The sequence below is a fragment of the Jatropha curcas genome, unplaced genomic scaffold (genome assembly GCF_041381405.1).
Source record: "Jatropha curcas cultivar XTBG-Jc1 unplaced genomic scaffold, XTBG_Jcur_1.0 HiC_scaffold_89_pilon, whole genome shotgun sequence".
NCBI classification, from domain to species: Eukaryota; Viridiplantae; Streptophyta; class Magnoliopsida; order Malpighiales; family Euphorbiaceae; genus Jatropha; species Jatropha curcas.
The window spans coordinates 11,773-38,777 of NW_028322349.1; the positions used below are offsets into that span (position 1 = coordinate 11,773).

The 27,005-nt window shown below is 34.5% G+C and overlaps 1 protein-coding gene and 2 pseudogenes across 2 annotated transcripts; 2 read left to right on the forward strand and 1 right to left on the reverse strand.

The window, feature by feature from the left end:
* The first annotated feature begins 2,210 nt into the window (after nucleotides 1–2,210).
* Nucleotides 2,211–7,046, forward strand: LOC149492179 (uncharacterized; annotated as a pseudogene).
* A 1,308-nt stretch (nucleotides 7,047–8,354) lies between these two features.
* LOC149492180 (putative protein disulfide-isomerase A6) lies at nucleotides 8,355–11,975 on the forward strand. Its single transcript, XM_089716825.1, is given in 13 exon segments — nucleotides 8,355–8,598; nucleotides 9,207–9,217; nucleotides 9,220–9,290; nucleotides 9,446–9,543; nucleotides 9,665–9,720; nucleotides 10,198–10,315; nucleotides 10,464–10,491; nucleotides 10,586–10,677; nucleotides 10,778–10,908; nucleotides 10,911–10,933; nucleotides 11,011–11,135; nucleotides 11,329–11,428; nucleotides 11,691–11,975. Coding segments are annotated over 13 exon segments (1,074 nt in total). The 5' UTR covers nucleotides 8,355–8,443; the 3' UTR covers nucleotides 11,757–11,975.
* Nucleotides 11,976–12,501: 526 nt separating this feature from the next.
* Nucleotides 12,502–15,995, reverse strand: LOC149492181 (uncharacterized; annotated as a pseudogene). Its single transcript, XR_016319094.1, has 3 exons — nucleotides 15,619–15,995; nucleotides 15,131–15,228; nucleotides 12,502–13,441 (listed from the first exon to the last, which is right to left on the reverse strand). The product of XR_016319094.1 is annotated as an uncharacterized LOC149492181 (transcript).
* Nucleotides 15,996–27,005: the final 11,010 nt, after the last annotated feature.

Genomic DNA, 27,005 nt, shown 5'->3' on the forward strand with positions numbered 1-27,005 from the left:
TATCATTTCTATTGATAATGTATTCGATATTTACTGTTATTATTATAAATCAATGAAATTAAACCCTGATTAATTTTCTTTAAGTTTTATTAATTAAATTAACCTTATTTTAATATTAAAAGAGAAAAATCTAAATTTAAATATATTAAATCATATATGCATTATTTAGCTATTTAGAAAAAAAGCATGGTCTTTTTATTTGAATGCGACATGTGGTATACTACATATAGCAAAATAATTGACTCTTGCTACTTTCATACAAAAAAAATAACAAGTCAATGCTCTTAATTTAATTACGTGACAGTAATTAATGAAAACGAACTTCCTTTCAAATAATAATAATAATAATGATGATGAAAACGAACTAATGGTTCTGTCATTCATAAATCATAAAGGTCGCGTGCGTTTTGCAACCGGTCGGGATTGCCAGTATGTGCCGTCCATAGGCAACCTGGCCTAGCCACTCATGAAGAGAGCGCACTGGCTAGAAATGTGATATAAGTACCATATTACTAAGATAATAGGACAAATAAATTAAATAAAACCTACTTATATTAGAAGCTGAGCTAATCACCATACAACTGGTTCTTCGTTTCTTTGGATATTTTAGTGGACACGTTGACAACACTTTTGTGAAAGCGTATGAAGATTTTCATTTTATTTTATTTTCGTAATGTCGCAATTTTATTTATGTATGATTGTTGCATATGAAAAAATATACAAATTTTCTTTCCACAACTTATATAAATGTAGGCTCCACGTAATTTAAGAAGAATGTATACCCAATTTTTATTCAAATAATCAGAAAATTAAATTCTTGGAGTATACATTTTGCTCCAAAAATTTATTAGCTAACAAAATTCCAACCAAGGGAAACATTTTGGTGAGGAAATGACCACTTCTCCCAATTAGCGACCACATAAATCATATGTAAGCATACCTGCCTTCAGGACGAGAACAAATATGAAAAAGCATCTAATTGATTTTTTAAGATTTCTGCATTTAAATCATTAAATGAACGTCTATGAACAATCCCAATCGAGTGAGGGAAAACATACATCTAGAAATATTCACAGGACCAAGAGATTCGTTAGTTCTTAGATGATGATTTATATGGAGCCATTTGGCTCCGTGCAGTTTTCATTCGGATTTAATTTCCTCATATATAGGTATATATATATATATATATATTCACCCGACAAATGCGAAAAAAGTGCAAAAAATTTTGATATCTTAAAAAAAATCAAGCTAAAAAAATATGTAAAAGAAAATTCCAAAACCATCATTGTCTAGACAAAATAATTTATACCAGACTCTTCGTTTTCCTCCTACGACAACTGAAAATTGTAACATAGAGTAATTTAGTCTTTTTCTTCTTAAATATTAGCGTATTTTAGTTTTTTTTAAAGGTTATAATGGAAAATCTGGAAAAAATGAGCCAATAGTTTGACATAGATAAATCTCGGAGATCATTAATTAATATTGTTAAACTGAAAAAATAGTTAGTTTGGTCAAACTTCAAAGATGAATTAATTATTTACCCTTGTTAACTTTCAGGATATTTTAGTCTTTTTTAAAGGTTTTAAGGGAAAAATTTAGAGAAAATAGTTGAAAGGACTAAATGGTTTGATAGAGTTACACCTTGGAAACCGTTAATTAATATTATCAAAGTGCTGAATGACTTAGTTAGTTTAATCAAGCCTCGGACATAAGTTAATTATTTTCCCTTAAAAAATTAGGTTCCACAATTGACCTTGGGTTACTTGGCCCAAGCACAATCAATTTCCCATACGACGCCGCATAGAGGAAAGGAAAACAAACATTAACCGTCCCCTTCTCCTATCTCGATCTCACCGTCTCTGCCCTGGACCTTCTTTCTTTATCAAATCTTGTTCTTTCTCTCTAATTAATTTTTTTTTTTTTTTGTCTATTGAAGAATCTGCAGTATCTAGGAGCGGTAACCGGCCAATAATAGTAGAAGCAAGAAAAGTTGTAGATGTTTTAGATTCATTGTCTAGGTGCAAGAAATGAGTTTTGGGTTGATGAAAAACACATTCACAGCGGCAATTGGCAACAAAGAAATCGATACCATATTTAACACGAAAACAGAATTTGAAGCATAAGTTGCTCTTTTTGCGGCCATGATTTTGGATAGCAAGATCAGGTATGTGTGTTGTTTGTTCTAATATGTTGTTTTTGGAACCCATTTTATATTTTCCTCTTCTTGTTTGATGAATTGTTTCTTTCTCTTCAGAATGTTTGTGTCCTTAGATATTCGATTAGTTTCTTGGACCATAGAATCCTGGATTCTAATTAGCTGATGCAGTATACAAAGCCTTGAAAATGGATAAAGAATGCTTAGGGCTTGCATTAGAGAATAGCTACTTTGTTAATTAATTAGATCCCTTTGCGATTACACTCAATTAATATTTCTGGGTGCATGCCACTGCTTTCATATTTGTGGATGCGGGCTGCAGAGAGTAGGCTTTGAGCGAGAGCAGAGAAGAGTAAAGACCGAAGAGAAGGGGACACGGAAATTTTTATTTCTCTGGTTATGCGGTGTCGTTTTGATAGAACTAAATTTGGGTTAGCTAAGTTATGGGGTCCACATTTATACTTTTTTATTCTGATATCTAAAAACACCCTTTAAAACCCTAGACAAAACACCTTCTTTTATTCGAATTGAATCCTCCGCTCTCTGTTTTCCATCTCTGTTTCAAATGAGAAGATATCAACTTCCATGTGGGTTTTATCTACCAGGTTACTCTCTAATTTCAATACAAAACTACTCAGTATTAAGCACAACTCCGTTGCAGTCTTTCACTTCAAACGCAAATTCCTGTCAACGCTTGCCCACTTGACCGCCGCCACCACCACCACTAACGATGGCGTCACTGAACCAAAATGGCAGCAACAACAGCTACTACAATTAGATGCTTTTCAGGTTGCTGATATCTTATATAGCCTTAAAAAACTACCTCATCAAGCGTTCTCTTTCTTTTGCAATTGAAAGACTTAGGCTTTAAACATGATGTCTCTACTTATGCTGCCATGATTAGAATTCTGTGTGATGGAGGTCTTCAAAAGAACCTCCCATTTAATTTTCCCTGGATCTTATTTTGTTTTCTAGCAATGACAGTGACAGTTCTTTTGATATTTCATGCTTGCTTGATACGCTTTGCAATAGCGGTGCTGATGATGCTAAGCAAACACTCTTTGTTTCTATTTAAAGTATATGATGCGGTGGTTAAGTCATATGTTAGTGCTGGTATGTTTGATGAGGCTACTGATGCATTGTTTCAGACGGGAAAGGCGTGGATTCGTGCCTAGAATATTTACCTGTAATTTCCTTATGAATAGACTGATTGAGAATAGGAAATTCGATATGGCACTTGCCATTTTTCAAACAGTTGAAGAGGTTGGGTTTGAGCCCCTAATGATATACCTATGCTATTGTAAATAAGGGCTCTTTGTATGAAGGGTAGTTTGGAAGAGGCTATGTATGTACTTAAGGATATGGAGCAGCATGGTGCGACTTCCAATGCTTTAGCTTATACGGCTTATATAGAAGGACTTTGTGTGAATCAGAAATCCGAATTGGGCTATCAGGTGCTTTAAAGCATGGAAAGCAGCTAACGTCCCTATAGATGAGTATGCTTATACTGTTGCAATTCGTGGGTTTTGCAATGAGATGAAATTGGACAAAGCTGAAAGTGTCTTGCTTGAAATGGAAAAAGAAGGTGTGGTTCCTGATATGCATTCCTACAGTGAACTGATTCGTGGGTTTTGTAAAGATAGGAATTTGCTAAACGCATATGCTATCCTCGATGACATGATATCTAAGAATATCAAAATAAATTGTGAGGTTATTGGATCAATTCTTCACCCTTGTCTGAAATGGGCATGCATCTTGAAGTGGTGGATCAATTTAATCAATTTAAGGACTTAGGCATATTTATAGATGAGGTTTCGTACAACATTGTAGTGATTGCTTTGTGCAAAACTGGGAAACTAGAAAAAGCTGTAGCATTGCTAGATGAAATGAAGGGCCAGCAAATGGATATGGATATTATGCATTATACAACTCTAATTAACGGTTATTGTTGCCAAGGAAATTTGGATGATGCTTTTAGGGTATTTGAAGAAATGAGAGAAATGGGTATTGAGCCAGATATTGTCACTTACACTGTACTTGCTAGTGGATTTTGTAGACAAGGCCATGCAATTCAGGCATTTACCTTTTGGATTTTATGGAGACACAGAATCTGAAACCTAATGCTGTTATGCACAATGTTATAGTTGAAAGTTTGTGTATTGGAGGCAAAGTGAAAGAAGCTGAAGAATTTTTCAATAGCATAGAGGATAAAAATTTAGATACTTATGCTGCTATGATAAATGGATTCTGTAAGGCTAACCATACTACTGAGGCTTTTGAACTTTTCTTTAAACTTTCAAGACAGGGAAATTTAGTTAAGAGAAGTTGCTGCTATAATCTTCTAAAAAACCTGTGTGAGGAAGGGGATAATGTCAAAATCCTTATGTTGCTAGAAACAATGTTGGCTCTCAAACAGGAACCCAGCAATGTCATGTTTGGTAAAATAATTGCTGCTTTATGTCAGGCTGGAGATGTGAGAAAGGCACAATCAGTTTATGACATTTTATCCAGGAGAGGGTTGATCCCTGATATCATTACCTACACAATAATGATAAATAGTTACTGCAGGATGAATTGCTTACAGGAAGCCCATGATCTTTTCCGTGATATGAGAAAAAGAGGAATTAAACCTGATTTAGTTACTTTCACAGTTTTGCTTGATGCTCACCAAAAGCACATATAAGGATGGTAGGTTCCTCAGAAAGTCAAAAGGAAGGCAATGAAAATGCATTGATGCTTCAATTGTTTTGACACAAATGAAGAATATGGGGATCAAGCTGGATACTGTTTGTTATACAGTTTTGATTGATGGACGTTGCAAGGCAAATAACCTTGAGGATGCCATATGCCTATTTGATCAAATGATAGATGAAGGACTACAACCTGATACAGTAACATACACGGCTCTTCTATCTGGTTGTTTTAGTAGGGAGATGTGGATAGGGCTGACAACTTGCTTAATCAAATGTCTGAGAAGGATTTTTCCTGATGCTTGTACGATGTCTATTTTAGAGCGTGGTATTTTAAAAGCCAGGAAGGTGCAGTTTCAGAAGGACTTTAAATAATGGTGGCTGGTATAGAACCTAAAACTTGTGAATTACCAAAACAGATATCAGAAGTACAGGTTGCATCCATCGTGCGTGCATTTGGCAGTCTGCAAATATTTTGATGGAGATTAAACGCCATTGTTTTCTTCTGTAGATACTTGTGGGGTAACTAAGTCCATTAAATCCAGGTGAAAAATCTGTCTGTAAGTCCAATATCTGTATGTTTTTCTCCTTCATTCAAAAATTTCTTCATTTGTATTGCCTATGGTTTCAAGTGAAACCACTTCATAGACATTTCACTGCCAGAATATGTTTATAGAACTTAAACTCCTTCCTTAAATGTGTAGAGATCCATGATAAGACTATCAATATCCAATCCTGTGCAATCTGTGTTTCTCTGCATTCAAGTTTTGAGCATTCTGACATTTGAGATACGTATTTCTACATTTTACTTTTGTATTTCACTATATAATTTGAAATCAAATGCAGGATTGATATTAAAGATAAATGCTCCTAGGACTATGATTTAGTGGACCATCACTATGTAAAGGTCTTTGCAGTCTATCGCTTCGCATTACAAATACATTTATTCCATTATAACTAGATGGCTATTTGCTGACGTTGCACGTCATGAAACCAGTTAACATCCATTCTAATTTTACTAAGTATATTTCATATCCAGATAACTTTATGACATAAGCATCAAATGCTAGCCCTTCACATAAATGATTCAAATTGCATGGCATGGTGTAGGGTTGCTGTGCGTATTGGTTGAAACAGCCTCTTTACTTTCCTGGTGCAAGTTATGGTCTCCAAGATAACCACAAAGCTGCTTTTGTATCTTCATTCTTGATGATCAATGATCACTCAATTAATGGTTAGTGAGGATACATGAAAATGATAGTATTTCTATGATTTACAGAAAATAAATTAGCTGATCCAGACAACACGCTGCCCTTTTCTTTACTTATATTTTACTCTTTTTCCAGGAGTGAAGAAGACATTTGAGGAATATTGATAATGCTAATATCACATCTTCAATGCTATGCTTCCAAGTAGGTTTATAGAACTCCTCTTTCTTCTCCATCTTTGGTCTTTTTTTGGGGGGAAGGGTGTATTTGTGGTATTGAAATTGGGGTGAAAAAAATAATATGGTATTCTAGGGAGTGCCACCTAGCACATAGGAGATTGCCTTTTCTGTGGTGTGGAATGTCAGGTTATGAGATTGTTCTGGTTTCTGAGGTGGCTTAATTTCCATATCTATCACTTTTACTTGCTTTAGCACAATCACTGAAAAAGAAGATTCTTGTACCACTAAAATTTAGAGATAAGTCCAATTATTATAGCCTATATTATTGTTGAAAATAAATTTCGTTATGGTGGAAAACAGAGATCAATGTGGAGATGATGTCTAGCAATATTTTCTTAGTTTACTGTCTATTCTGCTTATCTGGTGTTTGCAGTTCATTTCTTGAGTTTGTTTTCTGAACACTTTATGGTCTAGATTTACAGCATTTTTGTTTTTTTAATTTTGGTTTTTGGTGCTTCACATTCCACCCTCTACTACTATGATGGGTGTTTGTTTTCTTTCTTTCTTTTTTTATTTTTTTTATTTTTTTTATTTTTAATTCATTACTTGCCAAACTATGAGAATTTTTCATAAATACTTTTCATTTACTGGTTACTTAATCCATATTGCTACATTAGTTGATTTATTTTGTTTTTAATTCTAGGGGATCTCTCAAGGAGCGCCCTTAATATGGATCTCCATTTGTCAATTGGAATTTGACTACACTTCTTTGTAAGTAGCATCATTCCCTTCAAGTTAAATTATCTTTCCTTGTGGTATCTTGTTGCATCAAATCTAATATTTGTTGCTGGGAGATAGATCCCAAATAAACAGTTATGGGTTTGTAAACGACAATTGAGTTGAATTTTGTAGAAACATTGATTTTATACAATTCCTTTCAATTTTATTGAATATTTTTGAAGATATTTGTCATAAAAACAATTTTATGGCTGGGCCTGGCTCAATCCTTCGGATGTCATGGTCATCTCATTTCAGAATCTTGAAAACAGTAACTGTCCTGCTCTTCGTGTTAAATGAATTACGAGTCCTTTGAGAAATGACAGGCTACTTCAATAACATGGAAAAACATCGTAAATGAAATGGAAGCTAATGGAATGTGTTGTTTAAAGTAATAAATTGAAGAATCAACATCCAGTTGTTGCAGTTTGTTTTAAGAAGCAGATTTTCAGAAACTGTAAACCAGTAAATGGGGCAAAGTTGCTTTTTGTTGTTTCTCTCTATTGGGAAATTGTCAGGTAGCAGTTTTCAGTTCTGAACGGTGATATTCAATTTCCTTGATTGAGATGCCGAAAACCTAGTTTATAGATTATATGTGAAATGTAAAATATTATTTATAATTATATGATATTTAAATATTTTGATTATATTCGTGAAGCATTTGAATTGAAAATCATAATATTCAAACTTCATTCAACCCATTATTCAAATTATTCGAGTTTCATCTTGATTTAAAATAAGTTAAATTTATATAAAGAGAGTCGAGAAATTTAAGTATAGCTTGATTCTTTTTTTTTTTTTTTTTTTGAAGAGAATAGCTTGATTCATTTTATTCTTATACCAAATTTATTATTTAATAAATAAATTAATTAATTTTTAACACGTGATTAATTAAATTGCGTACTGCTTAGAGGAGTAGTCCAGTTTCAACACCGCCATATATTGATTTAATAGCTGTTAATTTCAGGAAGTAACGCCCAACCAATGGTGTGAAGAACAACTACCTTTAAAAGCTGTTGCAGAAACTAATATGATTCGTAATCATAACAACTCAAGTTCGAATTGTCCAGTTTTAGTGGCCCAGTAGTCATCGTTTGATCCGACCCAAAAAAACAAATTTAAGATATTTTTTTAAATAAAAAAGCATTGAGGGACGTGGACTCTCACCGATAGCCACATCATCATAAAAACGTCACTCAGCAACGACACGGAAGACCACTGACCTCCACGCGCAAAAAGCACACCAAAAATTACGAATTCTGACAAATCAGATTACGCCGCGTAGACACATCGACGGTAGAGCCCATAGTAAATAATAGAGGCGTCCTCACCGTAACTTGTCTCATCTCTCGTCTAGAAATTCGACTTTTGATTTTTTTAGCGGAGAAAGAAAAAGAGAGAAACAGAGTGTGGAAAGAAGAGGAAAAGAAAGTAATGGAGAAGTACACGCAGATCTGGTTAGCTTTGGGGACCTTAGCCTTGTTTGCCGTATCAGCTCTAGCAGACGACGTCCTTGTGCTCACAGAAGATAACTTCGAGAAGGAAGTTGGTCAAGACAGAGGCGCTCTTGTCGAATTCTATGCTCCTTGGTAAAATTTTTATCACTCATTCTTACAAATCTTTGTTCTGATTTTGGTTTCCATAGCCGATTTCACTTGTTGAATACAAGTTAAGATTGATGGTTTCACATGCCGATCAGCTACCTTAGTTAATTGATCTATAGATCTGTTTAACCTTGCTAGTCAATGACTGCGAAACTTCTTTAGCTAGTTTGTATTTGATTTTACTTTTAGTTATGAGCCCGTATGCATTTGATATCATCATTTCATGAAGGGATACTAATAGAAATGGAATTATGAGATCGTTTCCTGAGCTGTCTAAGCTGATTTATGCCTTGAGATTAAGTAATTCAGGGAAATTATGAGATAAACAATTTTCAATTTTAATGGGTCATGTTCAACTTTAGGATTGTAGTATATATGAGAAAACGTTTTTTTTTTTTTTTTTGTGCGTTTTAAGACCTATAGGAAGTTGTTTCAAGGCTTTAAGTGGACATTTTGTGAGATTTTTGCCATGCCATTTGAGTTTGAATGATGTCTTTATTTGTACATCTTTGTTGCGAGAATGAGGATTCTTAAATGTGCTACTAAGTTCCTGATAAGTGTGGACTGTATTTGGACAACGTTCGATGTAACAGGTGTGGACATTGTAAAAGCTCGCTCCTGAGTATGAGAAACTTGGATCAAGCTTTAAGAAGTCAAAGTCTGTTTTGATTGGAAAAGTAAGCTCTTTATTATTGATACTTAATGATTGTTTTTATCTTGTGTTGTGTAAATGTACTATTCCCTTTATAAGTGCTTATGCAAACATTGTTATCATATTTACTAATTTGGCACGTTATTATCTGCTAATTTGGCACAATCTTGATGCATGTAGGTGGACTGTGATGAGCACAAGAGCCTATGCAGTAAATATGGGGTGTCTGGATACCCAACAATTCAATGGTTTCCTAAAGGATCTCTGGAGCCCAAAAAGTGAGAATAACTAAACTACATAATAGCAGAAAGAATATGGGGATGCTTCAATTATTTGTCTTTCTTTTTAGTTATATTGACTATATGAAAAGTGATAAACATGATTCTATGGTATTGATAGGTATGAAGGGCCACGTACTGCAGAATCACTTGCTGAGTTTGTGAATAATGAAGGAGGTAATGATCTTTGCTTTTCAAAAATAAGTTAATAAGAGGAAATTTATATTTTGTGGACTTGTTTATTTGTTATTGTGATCACTGGAGCATTTGTTGTCTAGATAACTTAGATGTTATGCAATTAAATCCCTCTTTCTGTAAGAGTGCAGAGAGTTGAGTTGGAGGTGAGGCCTTCTATGGCTTCTTGTTCTTCATCTTTTTCAGGTGTCTTCTTTTGTTTCTTAATTGCATGAAATCCCCTTCATTCAATGGTATTGTGATGCTTGGCCAGAATTTCTTCAGATAATGTGCTTCCCAGGGGCTATTCTCTGTTCCCTCTAAGCTGATTATATCTAAGAAAAAACTGGTGGATATCTTCCAATTTCATGCTTCACCATTATTGTATTGCAGTTTAAGGCTATCTGCTTAAAATACTTGTATACTGGAAGAAAAAAGTAAATTATAAGTGCCTGATCAGATCATATATACTCTTTACAGGGACCAATGTGAAGATAGCTGCAGTCCCATCCAATGTTGTGGTGCTGACAGCTGATAATTTTGATGAGGTTGTCTTGGATGAAACCAAGGATGTATTGGTGGAGTTTTATGCACCATGGTAAGCATGTCTGGCCTTTTATATATTGACAACTCGGATAAGTGAAATATCATGGCTTTTAGTAGCTTCTAATTATTTCTCAATTCTCATGTCATCTTAATTTGGTGGTGTCTTTTGTTGATTGATTTTTGAACTTTGCTTCTTCCAGGTGTGGCCATTGCAAGAGTCTTGCTCCCGTACGTGATACATCCCCCATCCACATACTCGTATCATATTTTGTGTTGATATCTTACACAAGCAATGACCTGAAATCTTGTTTTGTATTGGCAGACATATGAAAAGGTGGCCACAGCATTTAAATTGGAGGAAGATGTAGTTATTGCCAATCTAGATGCTGACAAATATAGGGATATAGCTGAAAAGTAAGGGACACGTAGTTTATGATCTAATGTATCTAATGCTAGGGTTATCAACATCAATTGTTCATTGGAACAGTGTTAATTGTCTATATATTATGTGCAGGTATGGAGTAAGTGGGTACCCAACACTGAAATTCTTTCCAAAAGGCAACAAAGCTGGGGAAGACTATGAGGCTGGGAGAGACTTAGAAGACTTTGTCAGTTTCATTAATGAAAAGAGTGGAACCAGTCGCGATGGAAAGGACAACTTACCTCAAAGGTTAGTTATTGCATTAGACACTGGAAGTTCAACTTTTTCTTTTTGTTTGCTTAAATTATTTAAGTTTCTAATGACAGGCTGGCATAGTTGAATCATTGGATGCTTTGGTGAAAGAGTTTGTAGCAGCTGGTAATGATGAAAAGAAACCAGTGTTTTCCCGAATAGAAGAGGAAGTTGAGAAATTAGAGGGTTCCAGTGCAAGGTAGTAACTAATGGTGTGGGCTGTTCTGTTCAAGCTTTGTATTGAACTATGTGGCTTCCTCACTGCTTATTCTTATGATGTCTAAAAATTTTGTTAAACTATTGTTAAAAACTATAGTAGATCGAGCGCTCAACCTTTCATATCAAATATCTTATTAACCTAGTGTATGACCATATTCCCCTGTTTCTTTTAGGCATGGAAAGATTTACTTGAAAGTTGCTAAGAGCTGTATGGCTAAAGGTTCTGATTATGCCAAGAAGGAAATTGAGCGGCTGCACCGCATACTTGAAAAGGTAACATTATTAGGACTAATTTCTCAGTTGAGTTGTATTGGTTTAAATAATTATCCTTCTAGCATTTTGAGATATCAAACATTGAGGCAAAAATTCTCCAATCGAGCTCAGAAATAGTTGTACAATACTTTTTGATGAATTCTATCCAATATATAGTGTTTTTTTTATTATTATCATGGACTGAAGCAAATATGTATTGAATATGTATAATTTTGCTGATTGATTGCTTTGCCCTTTTTGATTTGCTTGATTAATTGTGCAGTCAATCAGCCCAGCAAAGGCGGATGAGCTCACCCTCAAGAAGAATATCTTGGCGACATTTGCTTGATCTTATGATCTTCCAGTTTTCTGGGGTTTGGTTCCCCCAATAGCCTCTCTTCGATCGTCCATCATTTACTTCGAAATTCTTGTAGCAAGGCTTCTTCACACAGTAAACAGCATTTTGAGAACCTCAACTAGCTAGTGCATTTATTTTATATTGCCTTATTTAATCTGTGCACTGTACTTTTTTTAACAAAATGACCAGATATTCGATTTTCGAGATAAACTCCACGATTATTTCACGAGCCTTTTCCTAACCCGGCCCTTCGTATTACTGTCCAATCGACTCTCTGCTTGCTGCTTACTTTTTTGGTGCGTATTTCTTTGTGCCGACAGATAAAATGTTGCTAGTGCATATGATGATTATAGAATCGAGATAAGAAACATGGTCAATGAAATTACTGTTCTGATTATAACACATTAAAAGTAAATGATCATTGCATTTGTATTTTCAGTTCGTCCTGTAATAACTTCCATTGACATTCGCATTGATGAGGCAGAAACTAGAACGGCAAAAACCGTGGTAGACAAAGTTGTGGTGATAATGAAATTTCATGCAACGAACTTCCATTAACACATTCTCACTGATGAGGTAGAAAGTGAAACAACAAAAGCCATAGTAGACACCGGATAAAACAAATTGGTGCTCATTCCCCTAAAAACACAATGGCAAAACAGAATCTTCCACGGGCACCTAGAATCTATTCTATTACAAAGACGGGAAAAAGGATCGAACAGAAACAACAAGAAGGTAAAACACAACTGCTGAATCTACTGTTTGCATATGCTTGGGTATGACAAAAAGAATAACACTGAACAGTATACATTGCTTATTTACAAATTACAACTTCGCTAACCTAAACTTAGTCGGAGCTCATCAACATCACAAGATTGACCAACTAGCAAGCTACAGTGTATGGTAAGATCCGGATAACCTTTTTGGGTCAATGAAACCGTCTAGGTATGCAACGCACAAGCATTCTCTCCATGCAGTAAAGACAATGACCTTATACAAAACTCACAAATATGGGTGAATTCAATGGACAAAAAAAATCTGTTACGGATGGCAAAAGCAAAGTCTTACAAGATGTGGTCAGCAAGTATGATAGGTGGATCCAATGTGTGTTTAACTCCCAGTTTCATCCCCTTTTATATTCATATTCAACACTCTGCATGATTTTCCACCATTAAATTCAGGTTCTGATGCACTCATCGAAGAACAGTCATCAATCTGATAATCTCTGTCATCAACCAAGGACTTCATATATGAGCATGGTCGCTCTTCAGCTTCCATATTAGATACAGGCTCCTGCCCTGAACCAAAAGGCAATTCAAATGATGATGATCCAAGAGGTTGTGTCCTCATCTGCACAGATCGCAAGAGTGCAGCCCTCCTCAAGTCAGCTGAGTGGCAAATATCACTAGGTGATGATGGGAACCGACCCTCAGAATCTGAACCTCGTTGGCGAGGTTGTGAGCAAGTGACGCTATTGACAGTGCAGCCATGTGCTGGATATGAGCTGGTAGAAGGAGCACAAGAGAATCCACCAAATGGTCTTTGGTACCTATAGGGAGAGACTGGACTTGTGGGCAGACTATCAGGCTGGGATGAGCAATATTGTGGGGGTCTCGCAAAACCTAGAATCTTCAGAGTCTTCTGACATTGGTGAATACTGCAAGGACATTTCGTCCCTGAAATGTAAAATTTAAGGAAACATAACGAGTGTGAGGGATCAAACAAAAACAGTGAGCTTTCCAATAACTAAAATGACAATGAACTATTTACCAATGTTTTTAATACAATATAATGCCACAAAAATTATATAGAACAAGCATTTCTACATAAAAGAATTATGCGTAGTGTTTGCAATCGACGACAAAACTATGACAGAAAACTGCACCCATGTATAAGCACACTACAAAAAAAGAAAAGGAGACTTTGCAACATGATATAATTTTTTCAGATTAATAGAGTTTCAAATGACACTTTCTATAACTTCACATATTTCCTAAAAATAGTTCATACCACAATAATTTTCCCACTGAAGAGCTGCCAAAAGAATGGGTTCTGGAAAAATCACAGGAAAGAACTCTTGTATAACAAAGTGAAGTTAATATCATGATAAGCCATCATTATCGTATCAGTTCTAAAGCCAAAACAATTCCATAGTAGTCACATTCATTCAAATGAAATTTTGGCAAAGGCTAGGAACCAGCATGAAGCGATATACTGAGGGCAACAATTACAGAACAAAGCAGGAATTTAGCAAATGTTTTTCAAATATTATGCCGTTCATGAATCAACATTACCTAGATAAGCAGACCTTATTAGCAAATTATATTTCATACTGCACATAGGATGACATATAGAAGTACAGTGAATGTCTATGGGCCTGAGTTAATGAGGTTCCAAAACAAGAAAAATAAGCTGCTAAGGCTTACTCCTTATACTTCCTAAAGGCAACAATGATGAAAAGTAAATGCAGGTGCAATAATAGAGTTCCAGAAGTGCATGTATGAGCAATTGTTCCCACAAATTGTTTGCCTGCGGTGCACAACAACATGATGCATCAAGTATGGGAAGCTTTCCTGCTGGTACTAGATACCCTAGCCTAAAAGGCAACACCTACTGTTAAACAATCTAAAACCATTTGAAGCTTTTGTGTCATTTTTAGGGCTGCAATATATATATATATATATATATATATAAACACGAACCAAGAGGTGTTAGCCCTCCTAGTAAGTGCACTTCTTGAGGATCAAATTTGTTTTCTCACCTTTACAAGAATGGAGAACAAATGAACAGAAAATTTCTATATTTCTAGTGATTCACAGCAGAGATTATCTTAAGAACTATGTGGTGATTATGTTAAACGCTTAACTAACTAAACGATCCAATATATCATAGTTATCAGATATAGATTAGAACAAAACCCAAATGAGTAAATTGGCATCCTCAAATGTGATTAAAATCAGATTCCCAATCCTCAAATGTGATTAAAATCAGATTCCCCTTTCACTGCAGAAAGAAATACAAAAGCAGCTATTAGTCTGTTATAACCGGATAAACAAAGTTACAGCCTTGTGTTGATTGGCCATTGAAGGAGTACAAACAATCCATGAGTGCTATATCACCTGATGAGTAGTAATATAACAGTACTCCAGAAATTAAGCTATAGCACTGCAAATTACCATTTGCATTCCACTGTCACTGATCCCTCCAAACATTAGCATTTCCAGAAATTATGAGAAATTTTCATGAATTGAAAGTGCATTGCGTGATTCACTAATTAATAGAATAAACTCTTAATATAGGAGAAATGCTGCAGAAGGTTTCAATCTCCCAGATGACGTTTTTTTCAAGTGAAACCAAGAATTCACCTGGCATAAAACATGCCTTCAGACCTTGCCGGAGATTCCATAAGATTTTCAGAAAGTGGGTCTCCAACAGTTAATCCATTCAAGCTAGATGCCATTATCTGCAGAAAACAACAAAATTTAGACAAAAAAAGGATCAAAATGCAAATATCTATGCAATATAAACTTGATAGTAAAATCTCTTAATTAATTGAATAAAGAAACATTTTATTCCTACTTAATTGATAAAAAAATCAAAACAAGACAACAAAATTCCAAATCATAACAAGGGGAAAAAAAACTTCACCGAGAGTGAAAAACAAAGTAAAGTTCAACAAACAAAAGTAAAAGCATTTTAAGAAAACCTAGTTCAAATCTCCAGAACAATATTGCCCATGAACAAAAAATTCAGAAATGAAAGTAAAGCTCACAAAATTAGAAGAAAATCAGTAAGAATTGAAAATTATATAATCTTAAACTAAAAAAGAGACTGATAAAGATAAAGGACAAACCTCACTTAGATAGCGCTTGTGAGAATGTAGATTGTCGAGATAGACCTCGTCTTCGGGATCTCTACTTCGCTTCCCATTTGGCGACGCCGTTGATGGCGGTGTTGAGTTCGAATCCGAGCCCATTTTACTTTTTTTTTTTTCCTTATTTGATTAAAAAGCAAATCAAATTCAATAATTTCATCTTGTTGCTAACACCAAAAAAGTAATCACAATCTAATATATAATTAAGACAAGGAAATTTTGTGTTCTTGTCGCGTTGGATACCGCGAAAAAAGCCAAAACGCCAGGAGTTTTGTTCAACAGTCACCAGATTGTAAGTTCGTGACAGAAGTATCACTTTGGAACTCAGACCCCCTGTTGTCTCTTAACTGAAGGATAAATGCACAAGCAAGCAGATATTATGTACCAAAAAAAAAAGAAAAAGAAAAAGAAAAATACATCAGCAGTTGTTGACACGTGTCTAAAGAGGGTTATTTATTACTATATTTCCCCTTCCGTCCTATAACTTATACAAAATTTAATTACTGTAATTAAATTATAATTTTTATTTTATTTTTCTTTTTCTAATATAATTAGAATTCCATTCAAACTCAAGTAATTTAATATTAAATCGTTATAATTATTTATCTAATGTTAAAGGTAATAAGCTATTTAATGTTGATGGGGCTGTAAGAGGAAAACGTGGTCCGGCTGGTATTGGTAGGGTTTTGAGAAGTTTTCTTAGCGTGGTTAATTGTTTTCATCGATGGGTGGGAATTTTAGACTCTAATGAAGCTGAATTATTGGCAATTTTGAAGGCTGCTGAGTTATTTTGTCATCCACTACAAAAAAAATGCAAAATTGCGACCGATTTTTGCGACCGACTTAATTCGGTCGCAATTTTGAGACCGATTTGCGACTTATAAGCCACCGGTCGCAAAATTTGGCGCTGAAAATTCCCGCGAGAATGGTTAATGATTTGCGACCTCTGTACTACGGATTTGCGACCGATTTTGCGACCGATTTGCGACTAAATGTTCTTCTGTCGCAAAACTTCGCGCGTAAAAAATGGGCCAAAGTTCTGAGACCGATTGGAGACTACATTGCGACCGATTTTTTGCGACCGATATAGTTAGTCGCAAATCGGTCGCAAATTTTGAGCCTAGTCAAACGACGTCGGCTCATTAAAAATTGCGACTGATAGTTATAACATTTGCGACCGATATGTCGGTCGCAAAATTTAGGGCTTTAAGCGTCGGGCCCTCTCTTTTTTCTTTCTTCTTCTTTCTCTCTTCTCCTTTCTCCTCTCCTCTCCTCCGTCCGCAGCGCCACTCCGGCCCCTCCTGACACCGTTCCAGCCCGCCTGACGCAGGCAGCCCCGCTCGCTTTGCACTCCGGTCAGCCTGTTGCGAAAATCTGAGGTTAGTTTTATTTTGCGATTAATTTTTCCAATTTTTTTTTTCGATTTTATTTGTTTTTATTGTATTTATTTATGGTTGATTTTGTATATAGAGTTGCGATTAGAATTTTTTTATGGTATTATTATTATTATTATTATTATTATTATTATTATTATTATTATTATTATTATTATTATTATTATTATTATTATTATTATTATTATTATTACTGTTCCTATTATTATTATAATTATTTGTATTATTGTTGTTGTTATTATTACTAATATTATTAACATTATTATTATTATTATTGTGATTGTTATTATTATTATTATTATTGTTATTATTATTATTATTACTACTGTTCTTATTATTATTATTATTAGTATTATTATTATTATTATTATTGTTGTTGTTGTTATTAATATTATTATTAATGTTATTATTATTATTATTGTGATTGTTATTATTATTATTATTATTAGTATTATTGTTATTGTTATTGTTGTTGTTATTATTATGATTAGTATTATTATTATTAGTATTATTGTTGTTGTTATTAATATTATTATTCTTAATGTTATTATTATTATTATTGTGATTGTTATTATTATTATTATTATTAGTATTATTGTTATTGTTATTGTTGTTGTTATTATTATTATTGGTATTATTGTTATTGTTGTTGTTGTTATTATTATTATTATTGTGAATGTACTTGTTATTATTATTATTAGTATTATTGTTAATGTTGTTGTTGTTATTTTTTTATTTTAATTTAACATATATATATGCAACTTAAATAAATTAAAAATTGAGAGTTTCAGTCAACAAAAAGCCGTAATTATATATTGTTACATATTTTATTTAAAAAATGAAAAAAAATTTAAAAATTGTTGCTATATATAAAATTAATAACCCTTAATATCCAAGCAAATAGATAAATATCATTTTATCATACAAATTTGACTAAATTGAATTGAATAAAATAGAACGCGCCATTAATATTTAGGAAAAACGACATTTGGAGATACATTCGAGTGATATCGAGCGATAAAAATTTTAATTTTCAAATTACATTAATTTATGCAATTTTACCGATGGGTGATAATGAAATTTAGCAACAAAATTGAATGTGATTAGTGAGAACGCCAAATTTTTTTCCTTATTCAATCTCTATTTTTATTTATCTTTTCTAAAAAAACATTTTATTCATTAAAAATTGCATTTTCTTTTTGCTTTAAAGTTCTATTTTATTAATATAAAATCTAGTAATCAATACATATAAAACTATTGTAAATATATAGTAGAATGATTTTTACAGTTGTTATTAGGAGAGAAAAACAATATTTTAAAGGTTCTAAATATATTGTGGTTGATTTATTATATATATTTTTTGTTAGGACTTTTAATGAAAAATGTGAAATTAACATTTAGTAGTTTTTCTTATTTCAACATTTATTTACTAAAAAAATTGTTGAATGTATAAAAAAATAAACTCATTTTATCCATCAAAATTTCTCAAATCTAATAAGTGATCTAATTTTTAATAACTTATAAAATACCTTTCACAAATTCATCAAAGTTTAAAATTGAACCGAAATAATTAAATTATTAAAAAAATTTAATCAAACTTTGATAGATACTTTAGTAGACCATTTCAAAGTCTGCAACCAGTTCGGAAAAGTTTCAAAGTTTCAAAGCAAGTGTCATTTGAAATATACAGAATATAAATATTATGGGATTGAAAATGAAAGCAATTTTCTTTTTATTATATAATATTTTACATTTTATTCAAGTTAATCGAAAAAGAAATATAAAAGAAATATGCAAATGCGACGTGTACTTAAGAGTTTTCAGTTTTCAATATATGCTCCAAACTACAAAAACTAATTGTAAATATCTTAAAATCAGTGTATACGTAGTTGATGCATAAAAACTAACTCTGTGAAAGTACTGAACAAAAATAATAACAAGTACAAAAACTAATTGCTCCAATTTTTTTTTTTTTTTTTGAAGAATAATTGGAATGTATATAAATAATTTTTTGTGTGTTTAGGTTATTACATGTTCTTAATTATTGGCAACTCTTTCTTGAGAAGTTTTGGCTGTGTTTTTCTTTATTTTATATTATTGTCGTTATTTTTCTTAAATATGTTTTTGACTTAAATGCATGATGAGTTTGGATTGGAGGCCTAGTAGTGGCCATTTTGCCTTTGGAGAATGTTGGTATGATATAGAAGTGTTTATTGATTTGTTTTTGTATTTGAGATTTAATTGTGTTGTGCCGAAATGCTGCCGAATTTTTTTCCCAAAAATTCAATATGTAGAATAGTACACTTACCTTTATTACAGTAGTCTTTGTATTCAATAAATGAACTTAGTGATTTTACATTTATATATAGTTACCCTTATTATAGAAATAACCTTAGTTACTTATAAGTATTGTAAATTGAACATTACATTAGGTGCATGTTTTAAGGATGATTTAGACTAATGCAATTACATGACACGACCCTTTATAAACACATTGTTAATTAGGTAAAAAAAAATGCAAAATAATCGAGATTGGATGTACTGGAGGTTCGAGGTCAATGGGATATTAAGACAAGAGTTTCTGCAAGGATTGGAGGCGTTTATACAGTTTGCAGTTGGTAATCCCAGTTTTATGGATGGTAATAAGTTGAGGTGTCCATGTAATCACAAGAAGTGTCGAAATCGAGCCTTCTTAGACATCGATACAGTGAAACTTCATTTGTGCAAACATGGGTTCGTGGAAAATTATTACGAATGGATACATCATGGTGAAGCTCGAGTTGCCAGTGGATCAAGCCACTCCATTCCGGTAAGTTTAGAAGTTCAGCCTTATCAATTTCTGTATGGTAATCAATGCAATGATATGGTAATCGATGCGAGTAGAGTACAATGTGAATGGGATAATATGGAGGAATCGCCAAACGTAGCAGCACAACAATTGTTTGACATGCTAAGTGCAGCTAACAGTGAACTGTGGCCTGGATGCAAGAATCATTCAGTTCTGTCTGTTGTTGCACGATTACTACACATGAAAGCGGAGCACCATTTTTCAGAAAGGTGTTACGATGATTTTGTGCAGTTAGCAAAAGAAATGTTGCCTGAAGGCCATTCAATGGTTGATAATTTTTATTGGACAAAAAAATTAGTTCGGGGGTTGGGACTACCGGTAGAAAAGATTGATTGTTGTCGTAATAATTGTATGATATTCTGGGGTGTTGACTCGGAATTCAGAGAATGCAAGTTTTGTAATCTTCCAAGATATCAACGGCGAGGTCAAGGGACTGGTAGAGAACAAAAAGAGAAGGCTTTCAAGAAGATGTATTATTTCCCTCTTATTCCTCGCCTTCAAAGATTATATGCATCTAAGGCGACAGCTGAACACATGACATGGCATGCTTTGCATGAATATGAGGATGGTATAATGACTCATCCGTCAGACTCTGAAGCGTGGAAACATTTTGATAACATTCATCCTGTGTTTGCTGCTGATATGAGAAACGTGAGATTGGGGCTTTGTACTGATGGGTTTCAGCCGTTTGGCCAATCAGGACAGCAATATTCATCATGGCCTGTCATTGTGACACCGTATAATCTACCACTGTCAATGTGTATGAAAGATGAATATATGTTTTTGTGTGTTATTGTTCCTGGGCCTACTAATCCAAAACAGAAAATTGATGTGTTTCTGCAGCCTTTGATTGCTGAACTTAATTATTTATGGGAATATGGGGTTGAAACATTCGATGTTTCGACCAATCAGAATTTCATAATGCGAGCCGCTTTGCTTTGGACCATCAGTGATTTTTCAGCTTTTGGAATGTTATCTGGGTGGAGTACGGCTGGCAAATTGGCTTGTCCTCACTGCATGGAAAACACTAATGCATTTACACTAAAGAATGGAGGTAAACAATGTTGGTTTGATTGTCATCGCAAATTCTTACCAGAATCTCACCCTTGGAGGAGAAATCGACAATGCTTTAGAAAGAACACGACTATTGTTGAACCCCCTCCACTTGTGAAGTCTGGAGCACAAATATTACAAGAAATTGAAGATCTGGGGCTTATGAAAGTTACAGCGTTAGGTGCAGATGAGGTAAATACAAGAATTGGCAGGAATAGCGGGTGGAAAAAGCGAAGCATCTTCTGGGATTTGCCATACTGGAGTTCACTTCTTATTCGTCATAACCTTGATGTCATGCACATAGAAAAAAATGTGTTTGAAAATCTGTTCAACACTGTCATGAACATTGAAGGGAAAACCAAGGATAATGCAAAAGCGAGAGCAGACATGAAGGAAATTTGTCGTCGACCGGAACTCGAGCAATCTGTACTTACTGGTAAGTTTCCGAAGGCATGTTATTGTTTAGATAAACCCCAAAGGCAATTATTGTGCGAATGGTTACGATCATTAAGGTTTCCAGATGGCTACTGTTCAAATATGGGTAGATGTGTGGACATGAGGAAGTACAGATTGTATGGCATGAAAAGCCATGACTGCCATGTTTTCATGCAAAGATTGATCCCTGTGGCATTTCGGGAATTATTACCAGGAAAAATTTGGGAAGCAATGACAGAATTGAGTCTCTTTTTCAAGGAATTGACGATGACTGTTATCCGATGCGATGATATGGACCAATTAGCGCGAGAAATCCCAGTAGTGATGTGCAAGTTGGAGCGAATTTTTCCACCCGGCTTTTTTGATTCTATGGAACATCTACCGGTTCATTTGCCCTATGAATGTCGTTTAGCAGGACCGGTACAATATCGATGGATGTATCCATTTGAGAGGTGATTCACTAACATTTCATTCTAATGATTACATCATTTTTTTGAACTTATACTTACATATTGGCATTGTACAATCACAGACACCTACAGAAAATTAAAAAGAATGTGCGCAATAAGGCAAAGGTCGAGGGATCCATTTGCAATGCATATTTGGTGGAAGAAGCTTCCACAATCTGTTCACACTACTTTGACCAACATGTTTTCACCAAGCATCGGAGAGTGCCACGTAACGATGACAGAGGAGATCGCGTTCAATCTGAGTTTGAAGGAAATCTAAAAATTTTCACCTACCCTGGGCGTACGATTGGTAAATAAAAAAAAAGACGATTGACTGATGCAGAGATACAAGCGGCTCAAACCTATATTTTATTGAATTGCGAAGAGATCACACCATATGTACAGTAAGTATAAATAATGTAAAGATTCAAAACTTGACGTGGGCCGTTGTTAAATCGTACTTATGCTAATATGGTTCGTTGATAAATAGGAAATATATCAATCTTCTGCGGCTTCAAAATCTCAATTTGACTGATACTGCAGTTGATGCAAAGCTGGACACGGAATTTGCAGAATGGTTCAAATATTATGTAAGTTACTTTCAATGTACACAACACGGAATGTACATTTATTAAATCTGACTCATGTCATTACTATTTCCCATAGGCTCGAAGCTCGGAAAGCGATATTCGTAACAGATTTATTACGGATCTGGCAAAGGGGCCATTACCGGTTGCTAATGCCTACTCTGGATACTTTGTAAACGGTTACAAGTTTCACACTGAGGGTTATGGGAGAAGCAGAAAGACAATGAACAGCGGTGTGTGCATAAAGGGATCAAACTACAGTGACGTGTCAAACGATTTTTATGGGAAATTGGTTGAGGTTTTGGAGTTAGAATATCCAGGCCTACCAATGAAGTGCACAATCTTATTCAAATGTGAATGGTTTGATCCTACGCCAAACATTGGCACGAAGGTTCATCCTAAATATAATCTGGTTGATATTAATCAAAGAAGAAGATATACAAAGTATGAACCTTTTGTTTTGGCAATGCAAGTTGCACAGGTGTACTATGTCCCATATCCATCGTTTAAACGAGATAGATGCGATTGGATGGCAGTGTGTAAAATCAAGGCTAGATCAGTTGTTCATGCACTTGAAACGAAACAATCTTCTTCACTCGCACTATCGGAGGCATTTCAAGAAGTTAGGGTTGAAACGCAACCGATGCAAGTTGTTGAAGATTTAACAGATAGATTGGATGATGAAAGCCGATCTTATGTTGAAATAGGACCATCAGATGATGAAGAGGAAGAAGATCAAATCATCATGGGTTCCTCAGAAGACGAATATGAAGAAGAGGAAGCTGATGAAGAGGAGGAGGAAGCAGATGATATTCAAGACACTTAAAACTTAGAGCAATTTTACTGTTACAAATTGATAAATGTATATGTAATTAATATTATTAATGAAGAATTTCAATGGTATTAACTTTCTTTACTCATATTTACCACATGTTCTACAATTCATATAATTGTATAAATTCATTTTATCTAGGTTCTGATATCTGCAGTACAGATGGCTAGAGGCAGACCGTTTGATTCTGACGCGTCCGGCAGTGGTTCGCGTGGAGGTCATGGCCTTGGACGCACTGCCCGTGGACGAGGAGGGTCGATCCCTCGTCCTTCGTCAGGTACGTCTGGGGCTTCGTCATCTGCTCAGCGACCAGTACTGCCGCCATCACATCCTTCTTCAGGTACATCTGGGGCTTCATCCTCTGCTCAGCGTCCAGTACTGCCGCCATCACAGCCTTCTGCTCCTTCCTCTTCTGCTCCTTCCTCTTCTGGACCAGTACAGACACCACCAGCTGCACAGTCACCTACTGTGCAAGGTAATCATAAATGTCATAACTGTCATTTTAATTATATATTAATTATCTAAAAATTTATAACATTTGTCATTTCTTTTGCAGCTTCATCAGATCCACGTATCACCCTCAGTTTGGTAGCGGGACAGTAAGTACTTATTCAAATTTTCTGCAGGCATATTTTGTAATTATATTTTGTACTTATTCATAACTGTGATGCTTTCGTGTAATTATATTTCAGTTCTGTTTTTTTTTCAGCATACATCCGTCTTCTCGAGCAGCGAGGCAAATTTTGAAGATAATCAAGCTACAGCTGCATAAAGAAGGATACACATGGGATGCCGTACCACAAGAGGCGAGAGACTTTTATTGGGAGGAGTTCCAGGTACTCTTTGGTTTAAGTTATATCATCATTCAATGTTTACAATTCAAGATATATCCTTAGTGTTTAAACGCTATATTTCATTTTTTTTTGCAGAAACATTTCATATGGGATGAGGCCATTACGGCTATGCTGAAAGTAGCCTGGGAGAAGATATGCGCCGATCGATACGCTGACTTCACCTATAGGATGAGAAAAAGCGGTAAGAAGCAGCAGTGCGTGTCTCAGGAGATATGGGAGAGCTGGCAAAAGGCTTGGGAGGATCCTGCATTCAAGAGAAAGCGGGAGATATTTGCACAAAACAGGCGCAGTGAGACTGGCGGTGATGGAGCAGGACCTTCGCGACACACAGGCGGATCTATATCTGCTATAGAGACAGCTCGATTATTAGTAAGTGAACTAGTCCCTTTACAAGAAACTGATGTTTAATGAAAGGACACTATATATATTAATATATCATGCATAAAAATTCATTACAGGCTAAAGAATTAGGTCGTGAGCCCACACCGATGGAGGTGTTTACATACACTCACACGAAGGACCACGATCGTAATACCTTTGTCGACAGACGTGCGCTGAGCGTCAATGTAAGTAACAATGAATAATATTTACATTTACCCTCTAATCATTGCGAAGATGTACAAAGTTGAATATAATAAAGCTTGCAATTGCATTGATTAATTAATTTTTTATTTTCAGGAGAACTATACTACAGCTCGGGAGCGTATTGTTACTTCTCAGACCGATGAATCCGAAGCTGAGTCAAGAATTGACGAGGTAGCGCTTTATCTCGAGGCTGTAGGGGGCGAGAAGAAGAGGAAGGTATACGGCATCGGGTCTCAGGCATCACAGTTTTACACTGGCTCAGTAGCTCACGCTTCTACAGCCAGCGCAGCACGACAGCCGAAGCACAGTGACTCGCACTGTGATGATGATATACGGGCTCAGCTTGCTGATCAGCAGAGACAGATTGCAGAGCTTAGAGCGCATGTGATGCGGCTGTCCGGTGAGCACCGTGCTGGTACTTCTCCCTCTGATCCTGCGCCTGCTACAGACCGACATGTTTCGACGTCTCAGCAGCAGCCACTATCGGCTCCTGATCCCGATGCTGCAGACGATACCTTGGTCACCCCTCCTGGCGCTACATCACATCCAGCAGGTACTCCTCCCAGCGATCCGACATCGGGAGATCCGACATCGGATCCTGCAGATGAGCAGCAGCATATATAGATTTGATTTTGGACTTTTATTTTTTCATTTGTATTTTCATGTTTTAATTTGTTCAGAACAATAAAAGTTACATTTTTATACTGTTCTTGAATAGGTTGTGTGATATATATGCATTTATGTCAACTTTCACAGGTGCAGAAATATTTTGGTTTCAAAATAATATTTAATTTTTTTTATTTTTTTTTTCATTTTTGCGACCGATTTGCGACCGATTTGATACCAAAAGTAAAAATTATGAATTTATTATTTGCGACCGATTTGCGACCGATTTAAAACAATTGCGACCGATATTCTGCGACCAAATTTGCGACTGAATTTCCAATTAAACCACGACCAAAAATTGCGACCGATTATTCAATTTTGCTACCGATTTTATCGGTATCTAATTTGCGACCGATTGTCTCATCGGTCGCAAAATTATTTTGCGACCAGTATTTTTGCGACCGACAATTGTCGGTCGCAAATCGGTCGCTACATGAAATTAGCGACCGATATTGGCCATTTTGCGACCGATTTGTCGGTCGCAAAATGGCGTTTTTTTTGTAGTGATCCTACCTTTAATTGTTGAATTAGACTCTAAAAATGTCATTTTGTGGGTTTCTTCAAATAAATAAATGACTTTGGCAATGGTGAGTTCGTTTTAATAAACTTGATTCTTTAATATCTTCTTTGGTTCAAATGCATTTTAAGCATCTAAACAAAGAATGCAATTAATTTGCAGATTGTTTGTGATGATGCCGTCGAACCTTTTGTGGCATGATTTTAAGTTTATAGTTTTTGTGCTCTTCCATTCGGATGTTGATCTAGTTGCTTTTATTATTATCTCAGGAAAAAACACTATGATTTATGTTTTTTGATCTATTATTATGTATTTGTTCCAGGTTTTTTTAACTTAACTTTAGGTGTATTAGAAAGCCTATTGGCTTGGATTAATTGTCAGGATAAGTTAAGTTTTTCTTGACATATTAATAAAATAAATTGAATTTACTGATAAAAAATGTTGATATTTTTAATTTTATTTATAGTAAGATTCTCATTGATGATAATATTAATAGTTTGATTTTTATATTTATTTAAAAAATATATTAAATAAGAGTAAATAGTATTACATTTGTCACATTTGAGAAAATAATTTGTTCTAAAATATTTATCACATTTGTGGTTTCACTGAATAATAAATATTTTTTTCATATTTATCTTTGTATATGACCAATAATTATTACTTAGAGAATTAGGATTAAATTAAAGATAATATAGTCAAATTTTCAATAATTTATTATAACTTAAATAAAATTAATGATTTTCTTTACAGATGTGAAATTTCAAACGTGATAAGTATTACAGAGCAGATATAGTAATAAACTTGAAATATTGCTCTTCAAACAAAGTAAACTTTAAATATCGTTCATTTTTTAAAAATGGAACAAAGAATAAAAAAATATATTTAGGTGTATGATATTATTTTTTTAAAAAAAATATTTTTCGCTTAAAAAATAATTAAGTTTTCTTAAACATTTAACTTTATAATTTTTTTAGGAAAACTATTAAAATGTTTTTCTATATATGGTCATGGAAGACATTTTGTTTTTTTTATTAATATTACTAGAAAAATTATGTTTATTTCTTAATAAAGTAGTTTGTTAGGAGTCAATAATAAAATGACAGTAACATCCTCCTAACAATTTCAAAGTTTGAAATTATGATC